Source organism: Camelina sativa, chromosome 11 (assembly GCF_000633955.1).
Source record: "Camelina sativa cultivar DH55 chromosome 11, Cs, whole genome shotgun sequence".
In the NCBI taxonomy this organism is placed as follows: domain Eukaryota; kingdom Viridiplantae; phylum Streptophyta; class Magnoliopsida; order Brassicales; family Brassicaceae; genus Camelina; species Camelina sativa.
The window spans coordinates 5,800,174-5,813,950 of record NC_025695.1 but is presented as its reverse complement, the minus strand read 5'-3'; the positions used below and the strand labels follow the sequence as shown (position 1 = coordinate 5,813,950).

At 37.1% G+C, this 13,777-nt stretch overlaps 1 protein-coding gene and 1 pseudogene across 2 annotated transcripts; one reads left to right on the top strand and one right to left on the bottom strand.

The window, feature by feature from the left end:
* Window positions 1–4,507, top strand: part of LOC104721849 — a 7,202-nt pseudogene extending 2,695 nt beyond the window's left edge.
* LOC104721848 (cadmium/zinc-transporting ATPase HMA2-like) lies at window positions 5,475–10,515 on the bottom strand. Of its 2 annotated transcripts, XM_010439916.2 has the most exons (9): window positions 10,309–10,515; window positions 9,571–9,781; window positions 8,972–9,229; window positions 8,356–8,453; window positions 8,016–8,271; window positions 7,777–7,914; window positions 7,352–7,679; window positions 7,062–7,264; window positions 5,475–6,969 (listed from the first exon to the last, which is right to left on the bottom strand). In XM_010439916.2, exons 2-9 carry the CDS (start codon window positions 9,764–9,766, stop codon window positions 5,591–5,593), a joined length of 2,856 nt encoding a protein of 951 aa, XP_010438218.1. In that variant the 5' UTR covers window positions 9,767–9,781; window positions 10,309–10,515; the 3' UTR covers window positions 5,475–5,590. The 2 variants fall into 2 exon arrangements, with proteins under 2 accessions (XP_010438218.1, XP_019086992.1); XM_019231447.1 differs by lacking the exon at window positions 10,309–10,515 and having other exon boundaries at window positions 9,571–10,227.

The window sequence follows — 13,777 nt, the reverse complement described above, 5'->3', positions numbered from 1 at the left end:
CTTATGGAACGTGTGTTTGAGTGCTCCTACTTTTTCAGTTTAAGTTATCTTCATTTAAGGTAGGAACTTTTATGCCAATTAAAATCTACTGCTCTGTTGCCAGTTTCCCTGTGTCCCGAATCATGGCTCAGTGAGAATCATAATGGCCACGGGATTTGGAAGGTGATACGATTAAATCATACTTGTAAAAGTTGATGACAGAATTTTGGTTTTTGTTTTCATTGTCGATGAATATCATTTATCAGGTTGGCTCTTGTTGGCTTTAATTTAATTACCTTAGTTAAGGAAAACACTGGATGCATTTATGTGTATCTGAAACTTGAATGGCTATTAGTGAAAGTAATTATCGGATATTAGTAGGCTTTTTGATTGACATGCCTCAGTTCTGTTCTGTACACTTTGCACAGGAAAATTTGTTTTGTATGGATGATGATACTTCAACTTTTTTCATATGGCCGGTGTTGTTTCAAATATGTCTATTTCTCTGCCTTATTAGTTATTACCCATACTGTAATTGACTCTTATGCATAAAATTTTCTTGTGTTTAGAGGATACTGATCTCCAGAGTGTCCCTGAGCGGTTTGAATCCATGGATGAGTATGTTAGAGTGTTTGAACCTTTACTTTTCGAGGAGTGCCGGGCACAACTTTACAGTACATGGGAAGAATTGGCTGAGGCAAATTCTTACATGAAGGTCAGAATAAAGTTTATCGAAAGAAGAGAGAGAGGTAACCAGATCTATTACCTAATTCACATTTGTAAAGGCCTTTGGCCAACAATGTTAAATTGTTAACTCTCTACTGACTTGTCTCTTGTTACCTGACTGCTAGCCTTTGTTTTTAATTGGTTTAGGATGGTATGATGTGATACTTCTCTCAGTAAATGAATGTAAATGGGCTTTCAAGGAGGGAGATGTTGCAGTTCTTTCAAATCCTGTGCCTGAATCAGGTGTGGTTGGAACTCATAGATTGTCTGGTTGGTTTTTATATTGCTTGTGCTTCTCTGTATGTTCTGTAACTTTTTCCTTTTTTATGTTTAGAAGGAGAGCATGATGATGCTGGACGTGTAGCTGGTACAATTAGGAGATATATACCGGTTGATACTCGAGATCCTCATGGAGCAATTCTCCATTTCTATGTTGGAGATACTTATGATTCTGGCAGGTATATTCTCTTCCATATGTTTGATTTTTAAGCTGTATTTTCTACCCATTCTTACTGGAAGCATTTATTTCCGCTCTCTCATTTCTTTACTTTTTTCCCCCTTTTTGATTTGTTTTTTAACAGCAAGATTGACGATAATCATATTTTACGGAAACTTAAACCTAAGGAGATCTGGCATTTGTCAGTGCTTGGTTCGCTTGCAACCACACAAAGGGAATATGTTGCCTTGCATGCGTTTTCTCAGCTTAACCCACAGGTTGGTTTTGTTTTCTCTAACAAATATTTCATAGATGCTTTTTGTTATGCTGACGCTGGTAAAACTCCTATCTTCTTCAGATGCAAAATGCAATTCTCAGGCCTAGCCCAGAGCAGTTTCCTAATTACGGGGAGCAGACGCCTACAGTCCCCGATTGTTTTACTCCGAGCTTTGCTGGCCACTTACATAGAAGCTTTAATGCTCCTCAGTTGGCTGCAATCCATTGGGCCGCAATGCATACTGCAGCTGGTACAAGCAGTGGGGTAAAGAGGCAAGATCCATGGCCATTTACTCTTGTTCAGGGCCCTCCAGGAACAGGCAAGACACACACTGTTTGGGGAATGTTGAATGTTATCCACTTGGTTCAGTATCAGCAGTATTACACTTCGTTGCTGAAGAAATTAGCTCCTGAAAGTTATAAACAAGTAAGTGAGAGCAGTTCAGATCATATTGTGTCAGGATCAATTGATGAAGTCCTACAAAACATGGACCAGAATCTATTTCGTACGCTGCCAAAATTGTGTGCTAAACCAAGGATGCTCGTTTGTGCTCCTTCAAATGCTGCGACCGATGAACTTCTCTCACGTGTCCTTGATCGCGGTTTTATTGATGGGGAAATGAGAGTTTATCGCCCTGATGTGGCTAGAGTAGGTGTTGATACCCAAACGAGAGCTGCTCAAGCTGTTTCTGTGGAGCGTAGAAGTGAGCAGCTATTAGCCAAGTCCCGTGATGAAATTCTAGGACACATGCACAACCTCAGATTACGAGAAACGCAGCTATCTCAAGATATTGCTGGACTTAAAAGGGAACTTACTGCTGCAGCCTTCGCTAACCGTTCTCAGGGATCCGTTGGCGTTGACCCTGATGTTCTTATGGTTAGGGACCAGACAAGAGATGCATTGTTACAGCGCCTTTCTGCTGTTGTTGAAGCCAGAGATAAAGATCTTGTTGAAATGTCTCGCCTTCTCATTGTCGAGGGAAAGTTTCGCGCTGGTGGTAATAACTTTAATCTTGAAGAAGCTCGTGCAAGTCTTGAGGCAAGTTTCGCGAACGAGGCTGAAATTGTTTTTACAACTGTATCAAGCAGTGGTCGTAAACTGTTTTCTCGTCTTACGCATGGCTTCGATATGGTGGTCATCGATGAGGCTGCCCAAGCTAGTGAGGTTGGAGTTCTTCCTCCCCTTGCTCTTGGTGCTGCACGATGTGTACTTGTGGGTGATCCTCAACAGCTTCCTGCTACAGTTATTAGCAAAGCCGCTGGAACCCTTTTATACAGTAGAAGTCTCTTTGAAAGGTTTCAGTTAGCAGGTTGTCCAACTTTGTTGTTAACAGTTCAATATAGGATGCATCCTCAAATACGTGATTTCCCTTCAAGATATTTCTACCAAGGACGCCTCACAGACAGTGAAAGTGTTTCCGCTGCTCCTGACGAGATTTATTACAAAGATTCTGTCCTTAAGCCTTACCTTTTCTTTGATATCAGTCATGGGCGGGAATCCCATAGAGGTGGATCAGTATCTTATGAGAACATTGATGAAGCTCGCTTTTGTGTTGGGGTATACTTGCATCTTCAAAGAACTCTGAAGTCATTGGGCGGGGGTAAAGCCTCTGTTGGGGTCATAACCCCATACAAACTGCAGTTGAAATGCCTGAAAATCGAGTTCGCAAATGCGTTGGCCCAAGATGAACTGAAAGAGATTTATATCAATACTGTAGACGCGTTTCAGGGTCAAGAACGTGATGTTATAATTATGTCATGTGTGCGTGCTTCCAATCACGGTGTTGGCTTTGTCTCTGATATCCGGCGGATGAATGTTGCTCTCACCCGTGCCAAAAGAGCTCTATGGGTATGTTATCTCTCTAGGCATGTACATTTATATATATATATATATATATATATATGATAACTTCTGGTTTCTTGATCAAGTTTCTAAGGCTCGTTTTTCTTGAACAGGTCATGGGAAATGCATCTGCTCTAATGAAGTGCGAAGATTGGGCAGCACTGATCACTGACGCCAAAGAAAGGAACTGTTTTATGGAGATGGAGTCTCTTCCCAAGGATTTCCCGGTTCCTAAGGTACCTAGCTTTATCCCAAAAGCACCTAATGCTAGAGGTTTCAGATCAGGTGGGCCAAGAACCAGATCCATCGACATGCACCCTGAGTCCAGGTCAGGGACACCATCAGAAGATGACGAGAAGCTGAGCACAACAACATTTCCAAGAAATGGGAATATTCGAAGGGAGAACTCAGTTGATGATTCTGATCTGCCCGGGGATAGATATAGAGATGCTTGGCAACATGGGATCCAAAGGAGGCAAAATTTTGGACGGCCTTTAGGGAGAAGAGACTAATTTTATAATTCCAACTAGTCTGAACTTCATTCACTGTTGGAGATACTGTGTTACTTGAGAATTCAGAGCATCTGACCTAGCTCATGGTCTCATAGGCTCATCACCACGAAGGAGTGACTCGAAGTCATGAACTGTTGAACGGAGTAATACTTGAAGGCTGTGTACATGAAAGGGTAAACATGCTCACCTGATTTGTGCTGGCGAAAGATGATTCATGCTATTTCTTTCAAAGAAGTTGCGCTCTTCTGCTCTCAGGTCACAAAGAAGCATGTCTGGTTCTTTGTGCTTCATTTAAAACCTGGAACGGACCAGTCGGAGTCTACACTGTAAATCCAAGGGGAATACACTTGAATTAAAAGTCTGAACCTGCTGCTAAGCTACGAGCTTGACTCATTTACAGGAACTATAAAGCTATTCCAGCATTGTTAAACGGTGTCATGCTGATGCAGAACAACAAAAGATGCTTAATTGACAAGCATACCATAGGAAATGACATTTGAAGTTAGTGTACAGCTAGTGGGGGTTGGGATTATTCGTTTTAGTCTGCAAAAGTTCTTTTAGAGTATCACCATACCACACTGGCCAGTCCACTGTGTTAGCGTTTTGTACATAAAACATAATCTCACCATATCTAAGATTATGAAACTTTAGTTCTTTTTTCCTTCATTATATTTGTTTTATCTCATATTTTGTTAATTTTATCTGATCAATGGATGAAGTATCATATTCTTTTAATTGTCAGTTATTCCTGTAACAGATTCATCAAGTTCATCTACTTGTGTTTTTGGTTACAGACCAATTTTTTTACTGGAGATAAGTTTTAACTATAATTGTTTGTACCCTTTTGCAAGCATCTCTGAAGTCAATGATAACATAAGAAGATTGATAGATAAGTGTTCAAAAGGATCATTCACATTTCTTTGATGAAACACATGGTTTCTCGATTGATACATGAAGCAAAGGGTCGTCTCATCTTTACATCATATCATAGCTACAGAATCACTAAGCCTTTTATCAACTTTTGGCAAGAGACGTCAAAATCAAATGAGAGAAGAAGAAGAAGACGAAAACAAGTAGCTACTTTTATCAACACGAGTTGCGCGAGTGTACCAATTCCTGTGGGTTCTAACCTCCCAAATCATGCCTATTTCATTCGACGCTCTTCGTTCTAAAACTTGCCCTCGCGTGGCTTTGCGTGACTTTTTTCTTTTTTTTGGTTTCTTCTTTTCAAAACCAATGTAAACCGAACCAAAATCAACTGTAGTTCCAAAACCATTAAAACCAAACCGAAATCAATTGTAATTTCAAAACCAATAAAACCAAACACAAATCAATTGTAATAACAAAAATCTCTACTTGACTAAGCCCGTGCGTTGCGCCGCCTGATCGTTCGAAACAAGGTATATATTACTACAACAATTAAGTCTGATCTTTTTTTTGGTGTGTGTGTGTGTTGCTGTGATTTTTTCTGTGCGAATGTTTTGTGTTGTCCTCCTCCAGATTTCGACTAAACAAGCTATTGTAGAGAAGAAAGTAAAGAATACGAAAAGTCGATGCTACTGCTACTGCTACTGCTACTGCAACGGTATAGTTTTCTAACTTCGGTTTTGTAGTTTGGTGAGATAACAATTTTGACTATGTAACTTCGGTTTTGCAAGCATCTCTGAAGTCAATGATCACATGAGAAGATTGAAAAGATAAGTATTCAAAAAGGATCATTCACATTTCTTTGATGAATCACATGGTTTCTCGATTGATATACATCATCCTTTCTGATGATTGCAAGATGAAAGGTTAAATGTGAGCAAGAACTAAAAGTTATTCAATCACAATCTCTGTTAAGCTTCCCAAGCCAGCCGCAGCCCTTGTGTGGTGGTGATGGTGACTGCCACACTCCTTAGCGTAGGTCCTGCAACAGCTGCTACCATGGTGGCTCCTCTCTCTGCTGCTACAGTTAGACTTGCAAGCCTCTTTTACCTGAGAACATGCTTCTTCTTTATCATCCATCTTATTAGAACTTTCACAGCAGCTCGACTTGCAATGCCCATTGCTCCTCACTTTTAAGCTAGCTTCAGCAGGACTTGAGCAACAACCTTTGACTGACACTTTCACCTCCCCTTGCTCATCTCCTTCCAGATTGATCAAGGTTGAAGAATCTTCTTGTTTTGAGCCAGTTCCAGTTTCCAGGCCTGATGGCTTTTCATGACAGCTTTGTTTCACCCCATGTTGGTGTTGGTGTTGGTGTTGGTGTGGTTTCTGAGTCTTGTCACCACAACACCCAGAGTCACGGCCTTGTCCTAAAACATCAAGTTCTGCGCAACACGTCTTTACATTGTCTTGTTTCTTCTCACAACAACCAGTGTGACCATGGTCTGAACTGGTTTTAACTGATTTCACAACCTTCTCTTGATTCTTCTTCCCACAACAGCCTGACTCGCAATGCTTACCACTGTTCTTTGGTAAGAAACCTGCTTCCATGTCTCCACCAGCATCACCTTCAAGTTTCTCCGAGATCAAGACAGAGGACAAAGAAGAAGAAGACTCCCTATAACATTTGTTACCAGCTTTGTGTTTATCACTAAGCAACAACATGCTATTGAGGATCACAAGCAGACAAGTTCCTACATCAGCAAGTACAGCTGCCCAAATCAGCGGATGACCAGCAAAAGCCAATGCAAGAATTGCTACTTTCATAGTGATTGATATGATCACGTTCTCCACCACTTTCCTTTTAGCTCTACGTGCAAGCTTTATCGCCTGTGGTATCCTTCTGATATCATTCGACATGAGAATGATATTACCAGTCTCTGTTGCGAGTGCAGAGCCAGAAACACCCATCGAGATTCCAATATCCGCTGTAGCTAAAGCTGGTGCATCATTCAACCCGTCCCCTACCATACCTGTTGGCCCTTCTTCTCTCTTAAACTCTTTGATGATCTCTGATTTACCTTCTGGAAGAAGCTCTGCTCTAACAATATCCATAGCATTCCCTAGCTGTTCTTGAGCATGCATGGCAGCAGCTTCATTATCTCCGGTAAGCATAGCAGTCTTTATTCCCAAAGATTTCAGTTCTTTCATTGCTTGAGCTACACCTGATCTACAAGCATCTGAGAGATTGAAAACTCCAGCCAGTGTTTCACCAACGTATACATACCCAACCGTCTTCCCTCCTTTGGTATCAACATCGATATCTGGAACTGTATATACATACACACCAAAGCAAAGAACCATCAGAGAGATTAGATAAAAAACCAAAAAAAACCTCAATGCAATAAGTTTTGATATGTACCTGATGAACACCCAGCTCTGGAAGCAATCCTTTTGTTACCGATATATACTTGTTTACCATCAATCTTTCCATATATTCCTTCTCCTGGAAAGTTCTGGTAATCCTCAACCGCTTCAGGCTTAGGTTCAACAGAGACAGATTTTGCATAGTCTACAAGTGCAGCAGCCATTGGATGACTTGACTTGCTCTCTGCGCTTGATACCCTGAAATAGTCATATTCCACAATCCTCAGAACAAATCCAACAAAACCATGTGTGTTCTGGTTAAAAAGGTTAGAACAGATGTGTCACCAGTAAAGCAAATTGTTAAGGCTTATATCACTGGAAAGTGACTTGAAATCCATGACGATGAACTCGCCTCTAGTGATGGTTCCGGTTTTGTCAAAAGCAACAATCTTGATCTTGGCCAAGGTCTCAAGATAATCAGCTCCTTTGATCAAAAGTCCTGATGTGGCTGCCTTAGTGAGTGCACAGAAAGTGGCTACTGGTGTAGAGAGGATAAGCCCACAAGGACAAGCACTTACTAACACAACTAGTGCTAAGTGAAACCAATGTTTCGGGTTGTGAACCTTCAATGCAAGTGGTATAACCGCAAAAAAGATTGATATCACCATGATCGCTGCATACAAGTACATAGACATTTCTAAGGTCTCAACTCTCAAACAAGAACATAAAAAAGATGTAATGAAAGTAAAACCAAAATCAGTAGCTGATACCTGGAGTATAGTACTTGGAACATTCGTCTATAAATCTCTGAGTTTCAGTTTTGCTGTTTTGAGCTTCTTCTACAAGCTTTGCCATCTTTGCAACCACGCAATCCTCAGCTAGAGCAGTGGTTTTCACAGTTATGTAGCCTTGAACAAAACAGAGGAGTTAGTTAAGATCAAACCTTTGAAAGTATCACAGAGAGAGTTCATAAAACAAAAGTGGAAAGGTCTTGAGCCATTTTTTATACCATTTAGATTAAAGGTTCCAGCCCAAACCGTTGAATCTCTCAGTTTAGGCACGGGGAAAGCTTCACCGGTCAAGGTCTTCTCATCAACTTCACAGTTCCCATCAACAACAACTCCATCAATTGGTATGGTTTCACCAGCTTTGACTGCTATAACTGTGTTGATCTTGAGCTCATCCACTTCAACTTCTTCTCCAGTTTCTGCAATCACTGCCTTCTGTGGAGCTAAACTCATAAGAGACTGCATCACTGCACTTGCCTGAAATGTATAACAATCTATACTTGAGCAATCACAATTTTTATTGATACTAACTGAACTAAAAGTGATGGAAGAACACAAAACCTTATAGCTAGCTCTTGATTGGAGCCATTCGGCGATTGTGAATAAGAAGACAACTACTGCAGCTTCTGTGTAATCCCGCATAGCAACTGTTGCTCCCACTGATGAAAGCAACAAATATGATCAATAACTCTTGAACGTACAAGACTGTATATAACCATACTACTCATAATTTTCCTAAATTATTATTGTTTTTGTTGAATTAGTTAGTTAAATACATTTCATCTATTTTGTGTCAGGAAATTTGTATAAAGAATAAAATAATAAAATTTTGTTGGAAATTTTCTTTACCAAAAAGTTATAAACATCTTCTAAACCAATACAATGTTTTTTTTTGAAAGAAAGCAGCTTTAATTTTTTTTGTTTTTTAGTTTTTTTTCATTTTCTCTTTTGGTCTCAAAGTAACATAAAGAAAGGCAAATGCAGAGGAAAAGACAACCAATAAAACTACAAAACAATTGCTTTGTGTTGACCATAAATAATTCCAAATTGACCCATCACAACTTTATATGACACATACTTATATCTACTATAACGGTATAACCTTCATTAATTAATAATGTGAGAAATGTGGTCCATATCATATAAATTGGCGAGTAAAGAGTAAAACATAACGTACCGGTTATAACAACAAGAATGTTGATGTCGATTCTACACCTTGCAAGGGATGCTATAGCTTTGGCGAATATCGGATAGATTCCAGCGACTACGGCTGCCACAGCTAGCCAACGTAAAGGAGGGTAAAGATACTTGAAGAAGGAGAGGAGCAGAAGCACGCCGGTAACCACCGCAAATGGACTTGGCCATTTATTCTTGAAATTGGTTTCTCCGGTTACTCTCACATTTGCTTCTAGCCGTGCTTGGTTTAGTGCTTTAACTGTAAACCATGATAATTTTACTAAATGAAAAAAGCAGAGGAGATAAAAAAAAATTAAAATAAAAAATAAAGGGAAAACTTATAAACATTAAAATTATGTGAATCAGTGAATGATGCGTAACGTAATTACGTAAACACTCACATTATATCGTTTTGTCTTCTTTTTTGAAAAGGGGTAAAATTTTCACATGTTATTAAATTATTAATGGACACGAAACAGAACAAAAACAAGTAATTTCCAAGATTTTTAAAGTGTCATTAAAGTAAACTCCTGAAAATGACGTTCGCGTTTTCCAACACCAGCGACTCGAAAACAGAGAAAGGAAAAAAAGAAGCTATACCGATTTGGAACTGGGAGAGGATGAGAGTGTCGTGGACGACGATGACGGTTCTAGTTGGAACAATTACAGAGTATTCTTTGACACCATCCATGGATTTGAGGATATTCTCAATCAATGGAACCTCCGATGTACAGCAGATTCCAAGAACGTCAAAGTAACTCTTGGTCATCTTCTTCTCGTTCTTAATCAACGCCATTCTTGTTTTAGGATTCTGCAAAATAAAAAGGTGCGTTTCTGATTTCTGAGTTCATGTTTATGTTGCGGAACACGATTTAAGGGAAAAAGAAGCAAATAAAAACATTAAGGGATGCATGTAACGTGTTTGAAGGAGATGTCTAAAAGAAGATGGGTATGATTGATAACGTTGTCGTCAAGTTCACTCTACACTTGGCGAGAACAATTTTTTTTGCAAAAAGGATTTTAATTTTTTTGGGCATGGGTATATTGAGTTGTCGAAACTTTAACATTGCTGAAAAAAAAAAGGTTTAAAACGTAGAGATAGATTCATTGCAAAATTATTATTCAAAAAAAAATCCTCATTGGAGCTTCTCTATCAGAAGTTAAAAGAAAAAGAAAAAAAAAGACTCATGTAAATGTTTCAAAATTGGCTAATGCGTGGGAGAGAATATGAACAGTCACGAAATCTATGCAGAGCAAGAGAGAGACAGAGCGTTTCGAAGCCGTCATGAAATCTAATGTGAAGAAGACATAAAAAGAACTGAAGAAGAATAAGATTACCAGAGACAGAGACAGAGGTAGCAGATGGACAGAGAACAATGAACGAACCGGTTTGGTTCGTTTTTGATGTTTTGTTAAATTAGTCAAAAGAGAGAAGAGGATTGGGTTTGATGTAATGATGAATGATTTGAAGGTGAAAGAGGATTGAGAGTGGCGTTTGCTTTATATAGGGAAATGTGTTAGAAAGTGGTATTAATGAAAAATGATCATTGGTGGGTTTATTTTTACTTCCTTACCATAATTATATTCTTCCCAACATTTAATTTTATTTATTCTGAATTCTGACCAAATAAATGGAGTATATCAATTTCTTTTAATCTTACTTGTAAAGAATCCTGGAATATATTATCTTAATTATATAAATTCCAAAGTACTGTGGTAGGCTGCTGCCTCTTTGAGATTCCTATTCTATTAACCTTCCCATTCTAATTTTCAAAATTTTAATGTATGTATACTAGAAAAAGTGAAATTCGATTTTATCCTGACATAAAAATACTATTGGAGATTTTGTACCTTGAAGGATTCTATCTGATTTGTACTGCCTGATTTTATTTTGGGCTTACACATGTGTGTGGAAAGATGAAATTGCGTTAGGCAGAACACTTTATCACTCGCTTTAATATACTTGGAAAAAGAATGCGTTTAAGTTTTTTTTTTTTTGTTGGCATTGGGGGATGTTACCTATCTACTCTTTTACTATGGCATTGGGGGATGTCCACTTTTGTAACCTTTTAAACTCTGAGATCTTTGCACTTCTTTTATTTTTGCTTTGATTTGAATGAACGAAAGCATATATTTGTCTAGAAAAAAAGTTTTTTTTTTTGGCAAATTCTTGCAAGACGTTTCGTGGTACTTCATGTGTTACACTACAAATTTAAAACATAATTCAAAAATATTTATTTATGATGTATCTTGGTTATAGACAGTATGTTTATTTGTCTATTTATTTTATTTTTTTCTCATTAAGAAGAAAATATATAAAGCTAAGTAGTGTGTGTTTAGGGGAAGAGGTTTTAATCTTGTAGGTGAGAGAGACGAGAACAAAGGTGTACTACAAAACATAGTGAAGAATCCAGAGTACAAATGTCACCGAATGGAATCCATGTGTGATTCCTCTTGGATTAGTTTATTACTAGTATTATTTTCTAATATTTTACTTTTTTTCGTATGCTTCACTATTTCCAAAACCTTGTAATGCCGAAAGTCTTATTATAAGACCCGGTTTATTATTTTATGCGTAGCAACAACAAATACGTGTACGAGTAAAAAATAAATTCAAAGAAGTGGGTAAACATATAAAATTAAGCGTAGACTATATGATATATAACGAACGAAATAGTGTCTTTGTAGAAGAATACTTTGATTGTGGTTAACAAAGAATACGTTACTGATCAAACATAAAATTATCAAATTATTCTGTTGTCTGCTTGCGATTTAGTTATTTAGAAATTTTTTGGGTTAAATTATGTGAAGTTTTGAATGTCACTGTTTGATTAAAAAAAAATAGTAATGATAAACATGTCATTGTTTCAGATATATATAGCCACACAATGCAACTTGCAGTTTTGTTACAGTAACAACATTACTGTTCATCAGTTCATATCATTGTTTCTTCGTCGCCCAATATAAATTATATACGAAGATAGTCATGATGATCATAATTATCACAATCTTTTGATATTTGGATTGAGTTTATCAACCTTTTTTTGTGTGGTGTGTGTGCGCAAAATCTTCAAAAATAAATTTTGTGAGAGGTTGACAAAAAAACGAAAAACATATTTCAAGAGAGCTAGAAATCAGAAAAACAAAAATCTTAAATCATTTCCCACCAAATCTTTCATTACCTGTTTTTATTTTCACTATTCTGACTGGAAAATATATATTGTCGTCAACTTTTTTTCTTTCACTTTTTGTTGTCGATTCTGACCAAAATTTCCCAAGTGTTACTCGCTTCGTTTAGTCTCATGAGGGGCTCTGATTATAACAAGCGTGAATAGGTGTATAACGCTCAATTTGTAATTCCGCAGTAATTTCTAATTCCATTAATGTTACGCTCCTTCGGCCACACATATATATATAGGTCTCTCTATATGTCGATTGGTTCAACAATTTTCTGAACATCCTATATAGAGACTATATATAATACATTTTTCTTTTTTTATTTTTTATCTTCACTTACATAACCATAATAAAAATATGTTAAACACATCTAATTCTAGAACGTTTTCATGAAGCTTCTACAAAGTTTTAAGCACAGATGTATTTCTTTCTCTACTGATAGAGAGAGGTCGACGATTCCATAGGATCACGACTTAGAACAATGGTGGAGCCAGGGTTGAACTTCTCGTGGCCATAACATGAGGAACAATGATAGGTCACAAATTCACAATATATTGTGGGGAAATGTTGATGAAATATCTATGTGCTTGATCTAGTATAACAGATGAGATTTTTTGTTTTTGAGACTTTATAATAATCATTTTGCGGCAATCAATCATACAATATTGTATAACGTAAGATTGTTCTATAACGAATTATCAACGGCTGAAGAAATATAGGTTAAAAGTTCTTGAGGGCTTGGATATATATATATATATACCAAAATTGTTTTACAAACCTATAATATTTCCTTTCCGAATGGCTATTAACACCTTCTACCTTTGAACAACCAAAGATTGCCAAACATTTTCTCCTTTACTAATGCCCACAGTCCTAACTTTTCTTTTTGTTAAATCACTAACCTAAACTTTATTTCTTTTTAGTTTTACTTTTTACCCATATCTATATATAGCTGATAATTTACATATGTCCCTTTAAGATCTTAAAGACTACACAAATAATTTGCGTAAAAAGACTAAAAGAGAGTAGAAATAATTTAAGCAGCACAACCTCCACTATCTTTTCCAAAAGGTTTTCGAGTAGTGGAGGAATCTCCCAATGTTTCAAAACAAAACAAAACAACTTGCTTTCCTTTTTATTTAAAATATATGTCAAAGTAAAAAGGCAACACGTAAATGAGCCAAACACTAAATAGATATTATAAACAAACATATTAAACATGTCTAGTGGGAAAGCGAATTTTAATTGAGATATCAATTGCAATGATAGATATCCTTCTTTTGTGTTGCGATAAGTCGTTCTGCTTATATTTGTTCTACCACCTGATACATTAAAATATTAGTTCCCGAAACTTCGGAACTTTTTCTCAGAATAGTGTATTCACTTTTATCCGATTTTTCAAGTTTAGAACTATACTATAGCTTTGAAAATTATCAATAATTTTTTGTCTGAAATCTAAACTACGAAAGAATTGATAAAAGATACATATACGCTAGCAAATTTTCTAATTACATCTGTGAATTTTTTTGCGTCAATAACTTCTAATCTACATCCGGAAATATCTCTCAACAAGAACTGTACTATATCATTTTTGTCTTCCCTTCCAAAGATGTAGAACTCGATTTCAGAT

Bases quoted from the DNA above. Each gene is read 5' to 3' on its own strand.
- LOC104721848 (XM_010439916.2), bottom strand. From the start codon at position 9,766: ATGGCGTTGATTAAGAACGAGAAGAAGATGACCAAGAGTTACTTTGAC. The intron at 8,454-8,971 runs GTACGTTATGTT...TGCTTTCATCAG, and splicing joins CATTCTTGTTGTTATAACCG to TGGGAGCAACAGTTGCTATG. The intron at 7,265-7,351 runs GTGACACATCTG...TGACTATTTCAG, and splicing joins CTTAACAATTTGCTTTACTG to GGTATCAAGCGCAGAGAGCA.